The sequence below is a fragment of the Lineus longissimus genome, chromosome 4 (genome assembly GCF_910592395.1).
Source record: "Lineus longissimus chromosome 4, tnLinLong1.2, whole genome shotgun sequence".
Lineage (NCBI taxonomy): Eukaryota > Metazoa > Nemertea > Pilidiophora > Heteronemertea > Lineidae > Lineus > Lineus longissimus.
The window spans coordinates 11,981,787-12,004,611 of record NC_088311.1 but is presented as its reverse complement, the minus strand read 5'-3'; the positions used below and the strand labels follow the sequence as shown (position 1 = coordinate 12,004,611).

General features: G+C 41.6%; 1 protein-coding gene and 1 long non-coding RNA gene across 3 annotated transcripts in view; both read left to right on the top strand.

The window, feature by feature from the left end:
* Positions 1–22,825, top strand: part of LOC135486145 (multiple epidermal growth factor-like domains protein 6) — a 42,214-nt gene that overhangs the window by 3,446 nt on the left and 15,943 nt on the right. Inside the window, exon 3 of one of the 2 annotated variants that reach the window (XM_064768690.1) lies at positions 18,984–19,169. The exons of the other annotated variant lie outside the window; for it this stretch is intronic. Coding sequence (XP_064624760.1) covers positions 18,984–19,169 — 186 coding nt within the window. The remainder of the gene's footprint in view (positions 1–18,983; positions 19,170–22,825) is intronic. 2 annotated transcript variants of the gene reach the window in all.
* LOC135487155 (uncharacterized) lies at positions 1,475–3,866 on the top strand. Its single transcript, XR_010446784.1, has 3 exons — positions 1,475–1,996; positions 2,292–2,491; positions 3,698–3,866. It is a non-coding gene; the product is annotated as an uncharacterized LOC135487155 (long non-coding RNA).

Sequence of the window (22,825 nt, the reverse complement as noted above, 5' to 3'; positions counted from 1 at the left end):
GAAACCAAAGGAACTTTAGTGATTTATTCTAATCTGCTATCCCGTCAGTGTGGTTCAAGTGCGCAAGTTTGGATTAACATTTTGCTTGCTTGTAAGGTAAAATGGGGGTATATGTAGCCCCTGGCAATATTTTTGCTTCATCTTCCGGCAACCATGGAATTATTCAGCCAACCCAAGCATGGATAAGAAAGAGGTGACTCTTGAGTATCACAACATAAATAGTTTTGGATTATGCAACATGGTATGTAAGAGCTTTGGCTAATATGTAAAGTCAAGGACTTAGTGAGCCCCCCTTTAGGTCGGGGGAGCTCCCCCGAACCCCCCTACGAGCATATGTTAAGTGCAAGCTCTAACAACTACAGCTGTTACAATGGGGGGACACCCCCCAAACCCCCCTCCGTCGACATAGGTTTTTACCAGTGCGTTGGGGGGAAGCTCCCCCCAAACCCCCCCGGTGGACAGTCAACTAGCCCTTCTGTGTCATACTGCTGGAGGGGGGGGGGGGTGCGATGGGACCATCCATATAGTTCCTTCCGACACATTTTTGTTTTGGTAATGTAATACATTGTGATTGACCTTATTCACGGGAATCGGGCGTTTCCAGTGATATACGACACAAATGGGTTGTCCTCATGCATTCACTTTCGAAACGCATTTTAAAATAGATGTTACGTCCTGTTAATGGGGCACGTCATCATCGCGTACATTTGGGAAAAACTCCCTAACGAGACCTATACCTGTTCTTACTACAAAACATGTGACGGATTCAAAATTTAACCAATGAAATTTGACGGCGAAATTCAGTTCCGAGGTCAAGGTCAATTTATTTTTAACACATGATGCATGACAAGCCGCCGCGGTTGTGATTGTTGGCAAAATCATCGAATTTTAGAAGAAATAATAACTTTTATAGTAGGGAAAGATACTTAGAAATGTGAAATATGTCACCAGGCAATGCCAAGCCATGTGGGTGTTGCATTTCAGTGCGGCATTGGGAATAAATTTCCTGAGAAACTTGATGAATGGCGTCCGCGCGTCATTGGCGACCATGCAATGCATGCAATCCTGAAGCTTGTGAATTTTTCTGAACGCATGGATTCGGAACGTGGTCACTGGTGCAGACTGATAGGGGCCTATGATGATGATTGATAGAAATGCAGATAACATGTTTTACTATATAAATATACATGACACCATCTTTTGCAGAATAATTAATCCGAATCGTGTATTAAAAGCAGAACAGCAGGGCAAATAAAGATGTGCAGGACAGCGGGCAACACTTGTTAATGACAGCTAAGAATGTATTTTCAAGTCAATGTTTTTTAAGTTCGGCATACCTCTATACATCTCTTGTCTAGTACGTAACTCTCGTATACATCAAAAGGTAGAAAAGGAGGACGGGATTAGCCACAACTGAAGAAAAAAATAATAGTTAGCCACAACTGAAGAAGAACGAAGAATTATGGTAATCGGTCAATGATGTTGAACAGTAAAAGAATTTCAGTTACCCAGGATTAGGCTACCTTGTACATACCTATAAATATATACACTAATATATATGACACCATCTTTTGCAGAAGAATTATTGATTACAGCAGGACACATAAAGATGGCAGAAGGGCAGCGGGCAACAACTGAAAAAGGACAATATGTGTTTCAGACAGTGTAGATGATTTATTTTCAGATAAGGAAGTTTGAAACTACAACATACATTGAAATTGTCTTGTCCAGTGTAGACGTGTGGCGTCAAATGGTAGACGAAAGGCTGTCATTATGAATAAGTGTTAGTGTAATAGTGACTAAGTGAGCTGGTGTTTCATTCAGTTAATGTATTTTAAGTTCGACATACCTCTATATACATGATACATCTCTTGTCTAGTACGTAACCGTCGGATACATCAAATAGGAGGAAAAGGAGGACGGGATTAGCCACAACTGAAGAAAAAAATAATAGTTAGCCACAACTGAAGAAGAAAAATTACTGTAGACTTTTTCAGTGAGTTTATTTTCAAATAAGAACATGAATGGGTTTTCTCAAGATTAGCGTTTGCTTGGCATATAGAAGTTCTGAGTCCCTTGTACTCAAGAGTTTAATACTGTAGTGAAGGACGAGACGGCCGTTTGGCAAATACTGAAATGAGTAAAAACGGTTACGAGTTTTCAGTGGATATTAACTATGGTAATCGATCAATGATGTTGAACGGTAAAAGAATTTCAGTTACCCAGGAGTAGGCTACCTTGTACATACCTATAAATATATACACTAATATATATGACACCATCTTTTGCAGAAGAATTATTGATTACAGCAGGACACATAAAGATGGCAGAAGGGCAGCGGGCAACAACTGAAAAAGGACAATATGTGTTTCAGACAGTGTAGATGATTTATTTTCAAATAAGGAAGTTTTAAACTACAACATACATTGAAATTGTCTTGTCCAGTGTAGACGTGTGGCGTCAAATGGTAGACGAAAGGCTGTCATTATGAGTAAGTGTTAGTGTAATAGTGACTAAGTGAGCTGGTGTTTCATTCAGTTAGTGTATTTTCAAATCAATGTATTTTAAGTTCGACATACCTCTATATACATGATACATCTCTTGTCTAGTACGTAACTGTCGCATCAAATAGGAAAAAGGAAGACGGGTAACATTAACAGCAACAACTGAAGAAAAGAAAAAATTACATTCATGATGGAATGATGAGTGTGCGGGGATGGCAAGTCTTATGTAAAAATTGTCATGAAACATCTCCAGTCCAATGTCAAGGATCGTGTGAAAATGAACATTCTGATCATGTTAAAATTTGCGACATGTACATACCTAATTAATTATATACAGCAACGGTCTAGCCATCATAAATAAATTCATGAACAATGAGTGAGGGGGTCGTGCATCATCTGAAATGAAAGGTCAATCAAGTTGTGAGTAATGGACCTGCGTGTGGTATTAATGGTAGATTAACTGTTTTCAACATTGGTATAAAACATAAATGAGGCTGGAAGTGTCATAAAATATAGTATATATATTTACCTTCCTAATAAGGTCCTGTGTCCTCTTCCCTCCACATGATTCCTTCTTGCAAGGTCTTGAAGTGGTTGGCCCAGATTTGGGCAAGTCTTGCATTGGGATGGCAGCCATCCACCAAATTCTTTGAATCAAATTTCTTGACACGGTGTTTGTCTCTCTTAATCGAAACCTTGATGGTTGATCTATGTAATTTTGGGGTAAGCTGTTCCTCATTATCGTTTATCATTATGATGTTGTGATTTATCCTCCTCAGGTCTATCTGCAGGAGTTCGCCCTGGAAGCGCATCTTGTGCTCGCTATATAAGCCTCTACCTAGCTTTCCAATGCTCATCCTGTGAGCATTGTACTTATTAAGATCTACAGCTGAGATCGTAGCGATCTGGAGGGAGCATTTCTTTTTTGTGAAGTAGATGCAGAGGCGGTTTAAGGCCTCGAGGAATGCTGAGCACCTATGCCCAGGATATGTGGCCTCTGCCCCAATCAGTCGGCTTTCCAAAACTGTCAAATTGCAGATCCCTGCAGCAAGAACAACGTGTATTTGGGCTGCCGGTTCTGCCTTCCTCAACCGAAATACTCTAAGGCCTCCTTCATAGGTCAACTGTTCTAATGTCCCGCCACTGATACACACAAATTGTATCTTATATCCCTCTTCTTCTACTTCCAATAGCGGTTTCAGCTGGTGCCCACGGGAATCCATCAGGTAGATGATGTGCTTCATCTGAGGGAAAACAATGATGTTAATCAATTATAGGAATCATCTAAATATCACCCAGTTCATTCTGAGTGGAGAGACAACTGTTGAAGGTAAGCGCTGGGATTATCACCTGCCTCATTCTTAATGGAGTGACTACTGTTTGAGGTAAGCGATGGCATTATCACCCGCCTCATTCGAAATGGAGACAAGTGTTTGAGGTAAGCGATGGCATTATCACCCGCCTCATTCTGAATGGAGACAACTGTTTGAGGTAAGCGATGGCATTATCACCCACCTCATTCTTAATGGAGACAACTGTTTGAGGTAAGCGATGGCATTATCACCCGCCTCATTCTGAATGAAGACAACTTTTTGAGGTAAGCGATGGCATTATCACCCGCCTCATTCTGAATGGAGACAACTGTTTGAGGGAAGCGATGGGATTATCACCCGCCTCATTCTGAATGGAGACAACTGTTTGAGGTAAGCGATGGCATTATCACCCACCTCATTCTGAATGGAGACAACTGTTTGAGGTAAGCGATGGCATTATCACCCGCCTCATTCTGAATGGAGACAACTGTTTGAGGGAAGCGATGGGATTATCACCCGCCTCATTCTGAATGAAGACAACTTTTTGAGGTAAGCAATGGCATTATCACCCGCCTCATTCTGAATGGAGACAACTGTTTGAGGGAAGCGATGGGATTATCACCCGCCTCATTCTGAATGGAGACAACTGTTTGAGGTAAGCGATGGCATTATCACCCACCTCATTCTGAATGGAGACAACTGTTTGAGGTAAGCGATGGCATTATCACCCGCCTCATTCCGAATGAAGACAACTTTTTGAGGGAAGCGATGGGATTATCACCCGCCTCATTCTGAATGAAGACAACTTTTTGAGGTAAGCGATGGCATTATCACCCGCCTCGTTCTGAATGGAGACAACTGTTTGAGGGAAGCGATGGGATTATCACCCGCCTCATTCTGAATGGAGACAACTGTTTGAGGTAAGCGATGGCATTATCACCCACCTCATTCTGAATGGAGACAACTGTTTGAGGGAAGCGATGGGATTATCACCCGCCTCATTCTGAATGGAGACAACTGTTTGAGGTAAGCGATGGCATTATCACCCACCTCATTCTGAATGGAGACAACTGTTTGAGGGAAGCGATGGGATTATCACCCGCCTCATTCTGAATGGAGACAACTGTTTGAGGTAAGCGATGGCATTATCACCCGCCTCATTCTGAATGGAGACAACTGTTTGAGGGAAGCGATGGGATTATCACCCGCCTCATTCTGAATGAAGACAACTTTTTGAGGTAAGCGATGGCATTATCACCCGCCTCATTCTGAATGGAGACAAGTGTTTGAGGTAAGCGATGGGATTATCACCCGCCTCATTCTGAATGGAGACAACTGTTTGAGGTAAGCGATGGCATTATCACCCACCTCATTCTGAATGGAGACAACTGTTTGAGGTAAGCGATGGCATTATCACCCGCCTCATTCTGAATGGAGACAACTGTTTGAGGGAAGCGATGGGATTATCACCCGCCTCATTCTGAATGGAGACAACTGTTTGAGGTAAGCGATGGGATTATCACCCGCCTCATTCTGAATGGAGACAACTGTTTGAGGGAAGCGATGGGATTATCACCCGCCTAATTCTGAATGAAGACAACTTTTTGAGGTAAGCGATGGCATTATGACCCGCCTCATTCTGAATGGAGACAACTGTTTGAGGGAAGCGATGGGATTATCACCCGCCTCATTCTGAATGGAGACAACTGTTTGAGGTAAGCGATGGCATTATCACCCACCTCATTCTGAATGGAGACAACTGTTTGAGGTAAGCGATGGCATTATCACCCGCCTCATTCCGAATGAAGACAACTTTTTGAGGGAAGCGATGGGATTATCACCCGCCTCATTCTGAATGAAGACAACTTTTTGAGGTAAGCGATGGCATTATCACCCGCCTCGTTCTGAATGGAGACAACTGTTTGAGGGAAGCGATGGGATTATCACCCGCCTCATTCTGAATGGAGACAACTGTTTGAGGTAAGCGATGGCATTATCACCCACCTCATTCTGAATGGAGACAACTGTTTGAGGGAAGCGATGGGATTATCACCCGCCTCATTCTGAATGGAGACAACTGTTTGAGGTAAGCGATGGCATTATCACCCGCCTCATTCCGAATGAAGACAACTTTTTGAGGTAAGCGATGGCATTATCACCCGCCTCATTCTGAATGGAGACAAGTGTTTGAGGTAAGCGATGGCATTATCACCCACCTCATTCTGAATGAAGACAACTGTTTGAGGTAAACGATGGGATTATCACCCGCCTCATTCTGAATGGAGACAACTGTTTGAGGGAAGCGATGGGATTATCACCCGCCTCATTCTGAATGGAGACAACTGTTTGAGGTAAGCGATGGGATTATCACCCGCCTCATTCTGAATGGAGACAACTGTTTTAGGGAAGCGATGGCATTATCACCCGCCTCATTCTGAATGGAGACAACTGTTTGAGGTAAGCGATGGCATTATCACCCGCCTCATTCTGAATGGAGACAACTGTTTGAGGGAAGTGATGGGATTATCACCCGCCTCATTCTGAATGGAGACAACTGTTTGAGGGAAGCGATGGGATTATCACCCACCTCATTCTGAATGGAGACAACTGTTTGAGGTAAGTGATGGCATTATCACCCACCTCATTCTGAATGGAGACAACCTTTTGAGGTAAGCGTTGGGATTATCACCCACCTCATTCTGAATGGAGACAACCGATTGAGGTAAGTGATGGGATTATCACCCGCCTCATTCCGAATGGAGACAACTGTTTTAGGGAAGCGATGGCATTATCACCCACCTCATTCTGAATGGAGACAACTGTTTGAGGTAAGCGATGGGATTATCACCCGCCTCATTCCGAATGGAGACAACTGTTTTAGGGAAGCGATGGCATTATCACCCACCTCATTCTGAATGGAGACAACTGTTTGAGGTAAGCGATGGGATTATCACCCGCCTCATTCCGAATGGAGACAACTGTTTTAGGGAAGCGATGGCATTATCACCCACCTCATTCTGATCCTTTTGAATTGATACTGATAGACACCAATTTCAAGATTTTATGATAACTGCTGTTCATTTGATGTTCTCTCTTTGCTAACTACTCTCAAACTTTGGGAATGTGAAATCATTCTTCAGCTCGTTTTGACAGAATCTGTAGATGTTGTTGAGTGATCTTGTCCCCTGCCAAGTAATGGTAATCTCTCTTCGTTTGGTTTGTTAGTATTCTTATCCTTTCAATTTCTTTGGACCTGGCACGAATGGTTGATGTGTTGGGAACGTGGCATAGTCTGTCCTCATTGAGAATGACATGGGGATGCCACGCAAAGTCTGGGTCCGTATTGGTATCCCCTGCAGTTTTTGCTCTTGACATAGCAACAAAAAGAGCACCAGGATTTCTCGACTCGAAACTCCTGGTTCCAGGATTAATGATGATGAAGCGGTTTGGTTCATTTGAACCTATTGTCATCCCTTGACATTTGTGGATCGTAGATCCCCAACCTAGTCTCAACGGAATTTGTGTCCTTTTGCAGCCATGACAGTGACAATCTATACGTCTCTCCAACGGAACTATTGGAACGATGTTTGCGTCTGCGATGAAGGATGGGCCTGTGTACTTAGGAAACTCTACCATAACTACATCCGGTAAACCTGTTTTTGGATTCCGTCCGTTAAGGTAGATGATATCTTTAACTGTGCCCATGGATCCATTAAAGAGACCAAAGGCCACGTTGATGTTTCCTGTCAACATGACCTTGGCGTCTTTGCATAGAAATAATACTTTCTGAAGCCCATTTGCCTTGTCACTTGGCAGATTGCCATGGCTTCCACTGTTTATTGCAGTGATCTGTGCTACAGGAAAATTCTGGTTTGCCTCGAGTAATTTGGTTTTGTTGTGATTCCACTCTTGTTCGTGCGTGGGAAAGACAAATAAACCGTTGTTTGACATTCTGTCAAGCGAGTCCTGACCATGTGTCATTCTGAGGTTATCCCACTGAAAGTCTTGAAGCCACTTTGCTTCTTGTGGAGTCGTCGTGTATTGACGCAATGATGAGAGGACATTTTTAAATTGATGTTGGTCGTTGTTCTGCCTTACAATGGTTTTCAGAGTAACAGCACGATTGAATTGCTTCCACACTAGGGCCCCATGAATAGCGGCAGGTGTTTTTGATTTACTCTTTAGGTTATAGACAGGACTGTCGCAGACAGGTGGGAGTTGCACATCATCTCCAAGAAAGACAACTACTGGTATACCTCCCCAAGGTTGAGAGGAATTCGCTCCATTTTGAACACCATTTGCAGTCAGAAATTCCATCCATCCAAGTGTTGTGCAGCCAATCAAGGAGCGTTCATCGACTAATAACACCTGTAAGCCATCACAGTTTTTCTGAAGGGTTGATCCAACTAATTTATCCGGAGGGGTCATCTCTTTGGTAGCTCTTACACTTGTTGGTACTTTGAGAAAACTGTGTACAGTCCTTCCAGATATTATATTTGCACTACTACCTGTTGGAGCTAAAACCTGAACAGAATTGTTAGTTTTGAACATAATTCTTATTGCCTTGACAAGACATTTTATCAGGTAAGACTTGCCTGATCCTGCTGTTCCTGCCACAACAAGTCTAAGCGGATTTTGAAGTAGTCTGTACTCCAAGAGTGTTTTTATGACGAGGTTGAATGCAAACTGTTGATCGGCATTCATGGATGCTAGGTCAACATCAGGAAGACGGAGTTCTTGGTCATCATCTTCTTCCTGTTCGTTGAGCTGTCTAAGCCAATTCAATCCATGATTTGTTGTATAATCCATCTGTGAGGATGCTCCCCAATCATAGTCAGGACCGCCGTCGTCATAGTTAAACTCTGGAGTATCTGTATATTCAGCATTTGGGCAAACAAGCTCCATCCACTCCGGCTGCTGAACATCATTGTTGTCTTCTTCCTCCACCTCTTCCTCCTCAGAGTCCTCGTACTGTTTCTGATTGTGAGTCTTTTCCTCGTCAATCATAGCTCTTTGAACATCTGCTATGAGGAAGTTCGGACAAGTGTCCATGGACAAAAATTCAATCATTTTGTCCTTCCAGCAAGTGCCGTCCTCTTTGACATCCTGAATGCTTCGCCAGTCTGGCCAATGCAGTAACATCATGGTACGGCAGTAGTCCTCTTGAAGTGGCCAAGTTGCTCTAGTGCTGTTGCCTGCTATAACTGGGACCCGGCCGCTTCTGCAGACAAAATCGTACCATGATGATTGGTCACGTTGATCACGAGCCAAATACCTGTCTAGAGGAGTGTTTTTTGTGATAGTTGCTCCATCTCTTTCCAAAACTCTTGATCCTGTGAGGCTCATGGTTTGAAAAGTGTGACTACAGCGATACAACGGTAAGGAAGACAATTCATAGGCTGCTTCTGTGGCTGAGATATCTCTTTTTACTGTTTCCATCAGTAGTTTTGTGCACACAGACTTGGCATTGGAATCATCGTCAGTGGTTGAATTGACCATGTCATTAAAGAGATCGGCTGCTGCGCCAGTCGACTCATTGCCTTTGCAGGCATAACTACTGACGTATTTCTGCACAGCCATGATCTCATTAACTGATGGGTTGTCTGGGTCACTTTTTGACAAGATGATGGAAATATCACCATTTGCTCTCCAAGCCTGAGTGTGGAATTGTGAGTGCTGGACGAGCATCGGGTGATCTCTTTCCATTTCCAGCCGGAGGGACTTGTGTTTATCCGGGATTATGGCTGGTTTTTCCCGAAGTTGTTTTCCCGGATTGGAAACTGTCCCAAAGTCCATCCTGCACTCCTTTTCAACCGATTTTCCTCTTGTCTTTTTTAGGCAGTATCCGTCTGAACAGCGGTGTAAATTGATCCTGTTGGTCAAGAGAAGGTGGTCTTCAAGAATAGATTCCTGACTTTCACTCACATCCATGAGGAGTTTGATGAGTGGATTGTTCTCTTCAGGTGGCGGAGGTGCAGTTCCTTGTGGAGGAGCCCAGAGATCTTTTCTGGAATTGCCGTCTTCGTCTTTTCCAGCAGGATGTAAAGCCGTCATGCCAAAATTGGATTTTGCCCAATCTGATAAGGTCTCGGCGGTTTGGTCATCAGAGAGGCGTTTTTGGACGGCATCAAAGAGCATGTTGTGAGGTTGACGATCTTGGCGCCAACAAAGACCGTGCCAATGTATCATGCCCCTTGACTTGGCAAATTCCTGTCTGTACCAAAAGGCATCCACTCCGAAAACCGGCCTCATAACCTTATCAAAGTAAGACCTGGTTCGGAGATCAAAATAGTGGCCTATGATGTGAGAGTTGTTCTGCAAAGCAGAAAAAAGCTGGTTCCTGTTACATAGGTCTACATCTTGTCCTGATGTTTCCTTAATGTACATTTTCAACAGTCGCCGGAGGGGTTTGAAGTGATATTCTGCGCAGCTTCCTGTGGTAAAAAGCGATGGAAGACCATGACCCTTATTGACCTGGTACTGAATAAGTGCGTTTAACTCTTTTGAGCGTTGTGCCCAGTACTGGGATGTCCCCCTCAAAGTTGCTCCAAAGTACAGAATCTTCTTGGCGATTGTTTTGTCACCATTTGCAATTTTCTCTTTGAGGTGACCGATCGTCATATGCTGGTCACCGAGCTGCTGTCTGACAATATAACGAGAATTGTCAAGAGCTCGCCGTCTCATGATCATGTTGTGCACAATGAATTTGAAGTAATGGTGAGTAGCAAATCGGCCATCCTTGTACCATAGGAGGTGTTCAGCCCAATCGGACAGCGATTCACATGATCTGCGACGACTTGAATAAAAGTCACCTGTACTGTTGGGGAAAAGACAAGGAAAGGCCAGGGTAAAAAAGTTACGAGTGGTAAATTCAGACAAAGGTTTGTTGCCTCTGGTTGGCCAGGGAATGGTTATTCTTCCACGTTTTGTTGCTGTGACCTTGCCATGTTCTGGTCCAATTACCTCTTCGAGGACGTTTTCAACGTTTTGTCGAATGTCAACTGTCGGGTCGGGCAAAAGAACACCAGAAGTTGTGATTCCGTCTTCAGACTCGAATGGATTTGTCTGTGCTGGAGCCGGTCCTTGGTCGTCGATGTGTTCAGCTCTCTCGTCGTCATATTCAACAGTGTTGACTTCAGGGAGTTGTCCATCAACAGGAAGTTGTGAGAGTCGCTCCTCACTGATGACTATATCAGAATAGGCTGCATTGTTGTTCTGAAGCCAAACGAGGGCAGCCTGAACTTTGAAACGACGAACATTAAATTCTTTATTTGTATCATTTTTTCCCTTTCTCCTTACCCTGATGATGTTGATCTCTGCAGGTAGCTTTGGAAATATCTTGCTGACCTCTGTGATGGCCTGAGGGAAAGTGACACAATGGCCATTAGCAGCAATGCCACCATGTTTCATCATGTGAACATTAATTGATGGTGATATTCTGCTAATGAGCTGTTGTTCAACAATCGTGAGGTTTGCCAGTTCTTCTGGGACAAATCCAGGATCCATGAAATTGTCTGCAGAGAACATTTTTACCTGGCCTTTATCGTTTGAACAGCGGCGACATACTGTCTCTGACTTCATTTTCATTTCTAGTCTGCGCTCTTGGCAAATAGCACATGACTTGAAGTTGTAAGACATCTGTTCGATTTCAAAGGCCCTGATGGAATCCATGGCAATGTTGAACTGGTTGTCTTCTGACAAAGGTGCTGCCTCGGGAAGATCTTGGTCCTGTTCCATTAGTTTTTCTCTTTTTGCCTTAATCTTTCTCTCATTTTGTCTGTTGTTGTTTGTACTTTCCCCATTTTGTTGAGGCAACGAAAATGACACGCCATATTTTCTTGACCTTCGCTGATCTTTCAATATCTTTTTCTTCTTTTTTGCAGTTTCCTCACCATGAATGGTTGTTATTGCGTTTCTTTTTTTCGCTGCAGGTCCCTCTTTACATGTAGTATTGATGGTAGGCCCTATGGAAATGTCACTTTGGTGAGTAAGGGGTAGAGGACGTGAATAACGAAGCAGAACGTAGTGTTGGTGGCGCAACAACAAAGTGATGTCCTGCACGGGATTGTCAGTTTCAACCATTTCGAGATGGAACTTTCTCTGGCCCAGGTTGTCTCCTTGGAGCCAGATGTGAAAGTTGCACTGAAAAATATTTGAGGCAGCTTGGACTTCGGTGTAAGTGGCGTACCCCGATTTTGTTATCATATGCTGCCGGTAGCAATCTGTGGTAACTATGGGCAAATCATGATGAAGACTGACGCTATCTTCGTATTGTTGCCAGTTATTGATTATGTAGTTACAGATAGCAAGACGATATTTCCTTGTGATCTCGTCTGATTTGTAACCATTCAAAGCCAAAGTCAGGCAATGGAAAAAACAGTTGCCATCTCCGGGCACATTGTATAGTTGAAATTCGTTATTTCTAATTCCAATGACACTGTCAAATGGCTGCTTGAAAATATCTTGTTGAGATAAATCTGTTGAGATACATTCCTGGTGAGTTGTGGACATAATTTCATTGATAATGATATGATTTACTGATTGTAAACAAGCTTGCTCCTGGTCATTCTGTTTATTTACAGGTAGGGGGCAGGTGTGCTTATCTGTTTGACCACCATCTTGAGGACAATTTTCAGGTTGGCCTATGGGACAGGTCGTTGTTTTGTGGCTTTCACCAGAAGGTGAACATGGTAGAGGACAGTTGTTCTCGAGGTTTGGCTGTAGGATATGCTGTAGGATATGTTTGTCTGATTGGCGTGGGTTGGACTCCCTTTTGTTGATTTTTTTTCTGTACACTTCAGTTGCATGACTATCAGTTTGAACATACACATCCGAGTTCTGGGGAAACTGAGCAATTCTGCCTTTCTTGACAACAGCTGCATTACTGGGTTTGGGATCAAAAGGGGAGCAGGCTTGCTCCTTCTGTTCAGGTTTGTTGTCTGATTGGAATGGGTTGGACTCCCTTCTGCATATTTTCTTTATTATTATTGGTACATTTTTGTACACTTCAGTTTTGACAATGACATAATCATACACATCCATTTTCTGAGGAATTCGGCCTTTCTTGACAGCAGCTGCATAACTGTGATCTGAAGTCACTGATTTTGCCATTTTGACTTAATAATGTTTGTTCAGGTTGGGCAGTGCAGTCTGGGTGTGACTGGACAGCTGAAGAGAATGATTGAATTGAAATTGAATGGTTGTGACTGCGTTTTACTAATAACACACTTTTACTACTTTCAGATGAATTTGTTTGCAGAAATTTTAGGACATATATGTTCTGTATGATTGTAATTATTAGCAAGATACCTTTACCACTTTGAAAATGCTTCTAAAAGTTGAACAAACGAGAAATTGAATTGAATACGATGAGGATGTGTCTTCGTTCGGTGACGATTGGAGCAGACGGCTGAAAGTAGTTTAATTATTGGCCGCTAGGGTGCAGAATGTCGCTCACCCGAATTTTTCACGCAACTTTTGCTAAATAGAGCTAGTTCTGGTTTGTGATTCATTTTGATACTTCAGATTTGGGTAGAAGACCAATATAACTTTGTCGTCAGTGTGGTTTTAAGCTGGAAAAACGTATTTGTTTTTCTTAAAGTGCCTTTTTTGGACGGGTGTGTGCGATTGTTTTGTTTTATGTCACGTGACCTCGACCATGTCGACACAAAATTGAAATAAACCACCCTTTTCTGTCATTATTTAGGACGGATATTTCTCTGATAAAAATATTAATATAATTGGCCAATTTCTTAGGCATATGATGTAGCGAATTCCCATGAAGATTTAACTTAATTTCAACCAATGGGATAGCAACCACCACCGGAAGATCGCGGAGAAATCGGTAAACTCAACGGAGTTAATTCAGAAATTTACCAAAAAAAATTGTTTGTTGGATATACAATATTTACTCTCTTTATTTCACTTCATTTACATTATCTACTCCCGCACACACGTGTATCTTAAGAGCCCCTCCTAAAGGGGGTCTTATAAGAAGTAAACAAATCGACACATGCACAATAAAAGTTGAGATCGAAATTTTTGCAGGTATGAATATTCCACTCTTAAAGGGCATTAATATATACATTGAAACTTGGTTCTGGTGATCAGTATTGAGTTTAGAGAATGTTGTATGCGGCATTTTATGTCATTATTTAAAGCAAATTTTTCAGAGACACTTTTCTGACCAAGGTACCGCGGGTTATTTGTAACCCGTTGGTTCGGGGTATTTGTAGCCCCTATAAATAGCTCGATATGTATCCTTTCATAAATGATGAAGATACTAGGTTTCTTCATTCTTATATTTGTATAATATTATTTCATTAATCTATCTGATTTAGATACAATGTCAACCCTTTATGAACCAACAATGATACATTTGAGGTTTCATATACTAGTTAATTCTAACATTATTTCAAAATAGAATATTTTCAAAGCTACTGGTGTCTCCAGTTAAAGCCACACCATTGACTAGATAGCAACATTTCTCATGGTACATTGCATTACCATCAAGTGATGCCAGCCATAGTTGGTGTTGAAACATGACCCATACTTTTTTATTAGTGCACGACAAGTTCGTCAGTCGAGTCAGAATATCGCAAGTTGTTGTCTGACACAGCGTCTATCGCACAATAGATTTGGTTAATAGAAATTTGTGTTTTACACCAGTTTGAAAAAAGTCTGATTGTTGGTGAGTGATTGCATCAAACATCACTCATGTGTAATAAATACCGTTTGTGTATCTTTTGATATTAGTCTTGTATTGTCTCTCAGAGACATTGTTTTGGGACTCCCTAATCAGAGTTCCAAGTTCCATGAAGTTCCAAGTTCCAAGTTCCAAGTACCAGGGGGGGGGGGGGGGGCATCTCAAAATTCATGATTTCTTGATAGACGTAATGTATACGCTGATGTCTCACTTTCTGGAAATGTCAGTTGTTATTGTTGGGAAGTTAAAGGGAAACAATGCTGTAGACTTCTTCCGATAGGTGGCGCTTGACTACATTGACCTGGTGATACATCATTTAAAGGGATCTCTCGCTGGGAGTTAATGTTAAAGGGAAACATTGCTGTAGACGTCCTCCGATAGGTGGCGCTTGACTACATTTACCTTGTGATGCATCATTTAAAGGGGTCTGTCCTTGGGAGTTAATGTTAGAGGGAAACAATGCTGTCGATTTCCTCCGATAGTTGGCGCTTGACTACATTAACCTTGTGATGCATCATTTAAAGGGGTCTGTCACTGGGAGTTAATGTTAGAGGGAAACAATGCTGTCGATTTCCTCCGATAGGTGGCGCTTTAATACATTTACCTTGTGATGGAAGTGCGATGGGGGCAGCAATTCTTTTTGTTGTGCTTTTAACCTTGTCAGTGTTCTCCACACCATGCAACGGAGGGGGGGGGGTCTTTCCGTGTATCCCACACTTTTTTGCAACAAAAGTGTGGACGTTCTGTTTGTGATGCAAATTCTGAACGGTCAGTGTTCTCCACAGTTTGCACCGAGAGGGAACAAAGAAGTTCTTTTTGAAGTCATGCGAGTTTTGAACTCCGTTTTTTTTGCTCCATATGATGTAACAGAGGGCTCGCCCAGGTACCGTTCCTCATACAATCATGAATATAGTTTCGATGTACTGTGAGATGTGGGAGACCCCTATTGGCAACTTTTTCTAACTTTAACGTGCCTACCTAACTGCTGCCTATAGTCTCCCTTTAACTCTTCCTTCTCTTGCCATTTTGCCAACCCCCAATCCTTCCTCTGACAATGTCTGCCAGGCCCAAAATTAGGCTGGCCCAAATTTATTGTTTGTTTGCCGTCACCCCAACTGACCCACCAAAATCATTCATACCCAAAAGTTTTATTGGCATTTTAGTAATTTTCTTTAGCATCTTGGAGTTTTTCTATGATTTTGACCACTAAAATCACTGAAAATTAAGAAAAAACCTACCTACCCTGTATGAATACCTTGAGTAGGGTTACTGCTAACAGACAATTAATTTGGGCCAGCCTTAGCAAGCATCTGAACAGGCTTCCTTACTCATCAATCAATCTTGACAGCTTATTTGCAGATTCTTTACCACCAAAGAGCAAGTTTATAAGCAGTTGTAACTTGTAGTGACAAAATTGAAACTTCCTGTTGATCAAAGACAGATGGAAAGGGTTTAATTAAATCTTTTATAATAGTTATAATTCTAAGATGTATTAAATTGTAAGGCATAAATAAAGGTAAGATTTATTCTCTTGTCAATGTTCTTGAGTTGAGGATTGCAAGTGGGAGCCGATACATTTTACATACCGATACATTGGACGTTGCCAGCATTGCATTGAATAGAATTTTATGCCCCGGGGCTATTTCCAGAGTTCAAATTGGCCAATTTAGACCCTCCGCTGGAGTAAGTGCCCGGATGACGGCATGATCTTATCAATGAGTTTTTTCCCCGCTTGTTCATTATACAGGGACTGTATATTTTCAAGCTTTACACTCTAACTCACAGTGAGAGACCCCTTTAAATGATTTATCAGAAGGTAAATGTAGTCAAGCGCCACCTATCGGAAGAAGTCCACAGCATTGTTTCCCTTTAACATCAACTCCCAGTCAGAGACCCCTTCAAATGATACAGCACAAGGTCAATGTAGTCAGGCGCCACCTATCGGAGGAAGTCCCTTTAACTTCCCAACAATAAGAACTGTGAGATATCAGCATAGTAAAGTGCCACCTACATTAAATATATCGAGAAATCATGAATTTTGGCATTGAATGCATTTCTGAGATGACCCCCCTTGAACTTGGAACTTGAAACTTGGAACTTCATGGAACTTGGAACTCTGATTAGGGAGTCCCCATTGTTTTAGATTAAATGTCCTGAATTACAGGCTGTAAAATTGGAAGAGGTCCCACTACAAGGTGCAGGCCGGTTTTAGAGAATCTGCCTGGAAATCTCTTGCCTAACCAAAATTAAAGGTGAAAAAAGGGCTACAAATACCCCGTTTTACATTAGATTTGCCGTGTTTTCGATTCAACACACTTTTATTATTGATTAAAGGGAGATGTAATGATATTGGATCACTAGCTATCAAAAAATCTACCTGTGCCTCTCGGCACCAGTCTCCTGATGATCACGCGTACTTGCCTAATAAGAAAGCCCCCTTCCTTTGTCTCTGTAGCTAATTAGATTGTAGTGCCTGGCGAGACCAGATCTACTGTCGATATAAAATAGCAAGAATCAGCAATGGATTATAAATCATGCATACATTACTCAAAGGGTCTCACTCCACAGTTTCATTTTATCCATTGTTGTAATAATCCAACTCAATCTTCGTCTCATTGGTCAAACGAATAACTTTTCAACCAGAATTTAAGATTATCTAATAAAATTCAATGCAAGGTGGGTTCAAAACTGGTTCCTTTCAAAACGTTTGAAAAAGCTGCAAATAAAATCACCATTTACTAAATTATAGGTGATTGCTTCTTCAATATGCTAGCCTACCTTGAAATGACCCTTAGAGACGCATTCATAATGTTTTTGGCAGTGAAATATTGGCAGGTTTTCATGTTTTAGGTATAGGTACCGCCATTTTGGTTAGAACTTGAAATCCTAAAGCAATTAAAACTCCTCCAAAATGCAGTGAGTGCCCTTTTAAAATCCCGGAGGCGGTTCTCTGAAAAACAAAGAACTGACTCGCACCCTTGAAATTGGCATTGGCGTTTGTTTTGAAAAGGTTGTAATTGCTTTAGGATTTCAAGTTCTAGCCAAAATGGTGGTGCCTATGGTCAACCCTTAAAGTGATACTATGATGTGATTTACAACTTTGCGGAAATACGTCCGTTTTGATTGTTGATCACAAATGTAAAGCTCAAATTTTCCATTTTTGATTAGATTTATTATAAAATCGCTGAATGTAAACCACCGCGACCGCGAAAATGTTCATGTTGTGACGTCATCAAAGAAAACGGCATCGAAGCGAGCCGTCCGGGCGGGATTAAACCATCAATTTCTAGAAAATGTGCATTTCGATTCGAAAACCTTACCGATATATGAGAAAGTGACGTAGTCATTTGTCAAAAACAGCTGAAACATTATATGGTGAAATTTGACACGAGTTACCCTTTAAAGAAGGACCGATCCCTATGTTTTCAGATGAGGGTATGTTGTATAATTAGACCGTCGATACTTCAGAGATTGATTGAAACATCGTACAATAGACTCTTTTGTCCCCCGGACATTCTCTCATTGGGATAGGTTATTTAAAACTAAACTTTAAAACACGTGTGACGGAAAAGCTCGTTCAGATGAGAATCTTACCCAGCTGGTCGCTTACCGTCCTAGGTTACGATCGTACGAATGAGGCTTTAACTGCTAAAGCCGACTGCAGCACCTAAAATAGGAAGACGTTACTTTCAGGCATCTGACAGAACCGTGCTGTTAACTCCGATGCGTTGTTACAGCAAGGAACATGCCCTCTCTTTTCACGAACAATCAAGGCAACACCATGGATGTATCGAGATAATTTCCTTGGAAACACGGAGGCACAATATAGCAATGTTTTTCCATCAAGCAAGGTGTCGTCTGGAGTCACTTTTGTGTTTTTTTTGTTTATGCCGCAAGGTTCTAGAAAATACTCCAATTGTGTGCACGCTGGCTCGACAGAACACTCAAAGAAATAAAGATTTCTGAGCTTTTAAAAGAACCTCAGAATGCACTCCCTAGAGGTTTTCGGTCAAATGAAAATCCCGAAAGGTCTTTGGTTAAGAAGAAAAAAACATTTTGAGGAGTGCAGTCATTTAAAAATGCCCTTGCAACAAAACCTTCGTCCGCGGTGATCGCAGCATAACAGTCTTCATGATGGCTGTATGACATACAGAGAGTGCGAGTTTCATATTGGGACAAAATCTACTGTCGACGTACCGAGTGGCCTTCCGCAATCTAAAGGGGAATACCCAAAGACAGAGTCGTAACTGAAGTGCACCGTCTTCGTCCTAGTCATTATCATTGTCATCATCGCCAAAGTCAATCATCATCTTTGTTAACGGATTTGTATCTGTTTCTGTTTCCGCTTTTGTTCATGATCGCATTTTCGACTTTATCACCATTTTTGAATGCAGGATTTGTCCAAGATGTTGGCTTTTACTTAGTTCTGTCTTCAAAAAAATATTCAACATATCTCCCCAGGTCCGTGAAAGCATGGTTCGACGAGGTTAAAGACTACGATTATGACAAAAATCGCTGCAAGAAGAATAGAGTTTGCGGACATTACACAGAGGTGGTCTGGGCCAAAGCGAGGTTTATCGGATGTGGACAGAACAAGTGCAGCGGAAAGAATTCAATGGCTGTCGTTTACTGTGACTATGCCCCAGGGTAGGTTTACTATATTGTGACACAGGTAGGCTGTTCTGGGTTCCACAGTTCTGCGGTGGTAAATGTTGGCGTTGGATTTCTTTAATACTGTTTCGACATTTGCACGAGAATGCCAGTGTTTTTTTTCTGCTGGAAACATGTTATTGTATCCAGAGGCTGCCTTTACTCATTATTACCTAATGAAATGAAAATATTTTCATAACATCATCTTTTTTTATTATCACCTGTTTTCGCATATTCCATAATACTTGTAAAAGGTCTGTACTTACTACGGATTGTGAACAGCACTACCATTATCTAACTGGTTGCTGATTTGCCACAAGGCCGGCCACAGGACGCTGGGCGAGACGGTAGTATGTAAACACTGAAACGTTTCAAAAGAAACAGGTCAAACGAAACGAGTCAAAAATAAAAATATGGCATAAAAATGAATATTACTGAACAATTATACTCATGAACTGTTATAATGATTACAATAATTCTATTTGCGTACTGCGATAGTCTGGATCGATTTTTAGGCGATGAATTTGGTAAATTGTTTGCAACACGGCGACCCGCCTTGGCATTCCACATTTTCAGCGCAATAAGTAAATCGGCCTCGTCCCCGTGCCAATCTCCAAAAGCAGAGTTAATATTCAAAATATTATCTCTGCCCGAATTGGCTTCCATGTTGACGAATCACTGTACATTATGCATTGCGATCGCGCAGTGTAATTGAACTGAAAATGGCCGCGGCCACAGATTCGTACTCACTTTGGGAACGAAATAATAAAAGGTTATGGCGTTTTAAATTAAACAATTACAATTGAAATGTTTGAATGAACCATCCTTATCATGTCTTAAAGTTTCGCATCAATATATGCTTTGAACATCTTGTAATAATGAAATGAATGGATCCAGCACATTCGGCAATAATGGCGGCCAATTAGGGCAGGGAAATGCCCGATGAAATGCGGAATAACATGAATAATGCAATGACCTCTGATCTGCTGATGCTCCGTGTCTGAGTGCTACGTTCGAAAGAGTTCAAGGCAAAATTGGACATGTTCAATTCAACGTGTTCCAATAAATCGTCGTTATTGTCGTTAAAGTATACGATAGCGCTAAATATTGGGGCAGGTTACGAGGTTACGTGGGGAAATACCGGTTTATCTAAATTGTGAAAGAGCTAAACGGACTGTGGTAAATTTATTTATGATTAATCGCTTTCTGTTTGAATTTCTGTGGCTTTTATGCGGTAAAAATACAAAACAAAGCCTTGAAAAACGATATATCCACATAGTGCATTTTCAATTTCACGTTTTGACCATTTATTTGACTCGTTTCGTTTGACCTGTTTCTTTTGAAATGTTTCAGTGTTTACATACTACCGGGCGAGACTGTTAAGTTGATGTCATAATATAATTCAAGCTTCACACAAACCGTTGCCATGCATCAATCCGTAGGCTCCGCGCCGCATCACTATAAATTTGCCAAGCAGCGTTGGTCACTAAAACCAGAATTTATTTGAAAGACTCCGCTAAAACGTAGTACTTTTAGAATGAAACGGCCAAAGGCCATTGTGCTCACCGTAAAGGTATTTGGTGGTTAGGAATTCATCCTGGTTCAGAAACATGCTATATGTATCAAACCAAAGTCGGTATGAAATGTGATGTATCTTAGATTGGAGTACCTACCATAAAAATATCATCGAAAACAAGTCACTAATAAGCGAGATATTGTACTTTTTAGTTCAGGACTTATGGCACTTTTTACGATTTCATGTTTTGCCCCCTGGTGGCCAAGTCAAGAATAAGACCGGGGGTCTTGTGTACAAGGTTTCAAGTTGATAGCCCTAGCAGTTAAGAAACGTGCCACTGTTTTTGAAACAGGAAACGGACGGCGAAGACGACTACGACGACTACGACGATGGGCGCCGGACACTGCAGTATTGTATAGGCTCCCCTACGGTGAGCCAAAAATCAGTGCGTGGTCACACTCTCCACTAGGGTTGCTATCTGTGCAATCAGAATGTGGTTTCCTCTTATATCATATATAAAGCTGTTTCTGATGAAGTTTATAATCGAGCCTGATCTGTTCACCGGCGTGGATTCGGGATCCAATAATTATTAGCATGCTTAGCCCTGAAACGTGGCGGAAGGGTGTGGTGATAAAACTGCGACTCACTGTAGTGTAGTGCCAATTGACAGCGGTAAGAGCTTGAAAATAATGCCGATAGGCTTCTTATAAACCACGAGAAGAGAAATCGTGAAATCACGAGATGAGTAGTGACTATTTTCTGCCACAAGATTTTCTACTTCCCTGGACCATGACAATCACACTTTCAAATGCTGCTGTCCACTTCTCAATAGTAGGGCCGAAGACAATACAAAGCTTACATGCAATTGCATGTTCATCTTGACCACAAAGGTTTTTGCAACTTATCAAAATATATTGTGAGTATAATACCACGAGGTTCAGGATGCTGCATGTATCAAGATTATTTTCACCTGGTGAACGTCTGGTCATCCCTAAAAATAGCGCGGGATAGTCTGACCATCGAAACTAGGCTATAAATTAGGTTAAACTAGCTTAACCCGTGCTCTGCATGGTGGTTGAGGGAGCTTATATAAAATAAAGTGTCAGTTTCATTTGTGGTGAAGTTGTTAGGAGCGTTTTTTGCGTACCGGTATCTTGCCGAGAATGTGATGGTGTGCGTAAAATGTCATAGATTGATCTACAGTATTTCTTTGAAGACAACGTTCCGTGTTATGGTTTTGTCCTATCGTAGTCCTTGGTTGCTGTTGTTGTCGACTTTGACGTGTATGTTGTTGAATGTCCTAGCACCAGAGAAGGCGACATAGAGTTGGCCATGTGAGAAGGGTTTATGCCTGTTTCGCCTATTCCTGTTTCGCCTATTCCTACAAAATCGCCTACAAAATTCCTGTTTCGCCTATTCCTGTTTCGCCTATTCCTGTTCCGCCTATTCCTGTTTCGCCTATTCCTGTTTGGCCTATTTCCTGTTTGGCCTATTTCCTGTTTCGCCTATTCCTGTTTCGCCTACTTCCTGTTTCGCCTACTTTCCAGTACCCCTACAATAAGTCGACTCTCCCACGGGGAACCTTAGGGATGCATGTCCATTTTATGGGGAAAATGTGAGGGGACAATTGGATGATGTTAACGATGTGATGACAATTTGACGAATCAAATGCCATCAACTTTGTTAACAAACCATGCCATGACCGTTTTGAAAGAGTTACCTTGAAACCGGGGACAGTCCGGGACTTATTTGACCATATGACCATACTGACACACAGTAAAGACTATAGATTAAGTAGAGTAAAGCAGTCGTTTATTTTATAAAAACAGGAATTCATGAGTTCTTGACAAAAATACATAATACTGTACATTCTCATAATTATTTGATCCAAATCAGCTGTAAAACCCATGTCATAATATACATGTAGGTACAGCACATATCAAGTCAAACAAGGTTGAAAATACATATCATGATATATGATTTCACGTGCAGCTTATGACGATATCGTCATTCATCAGACCAATTATTGTCGCACCAAAGGGCATAGTACAATGACAAATAGAATAAAACTTAAGGATTATCATTCGAATTAGTGAATTCTTTAGGACAATACATATCCACGTACTATCAATATGAA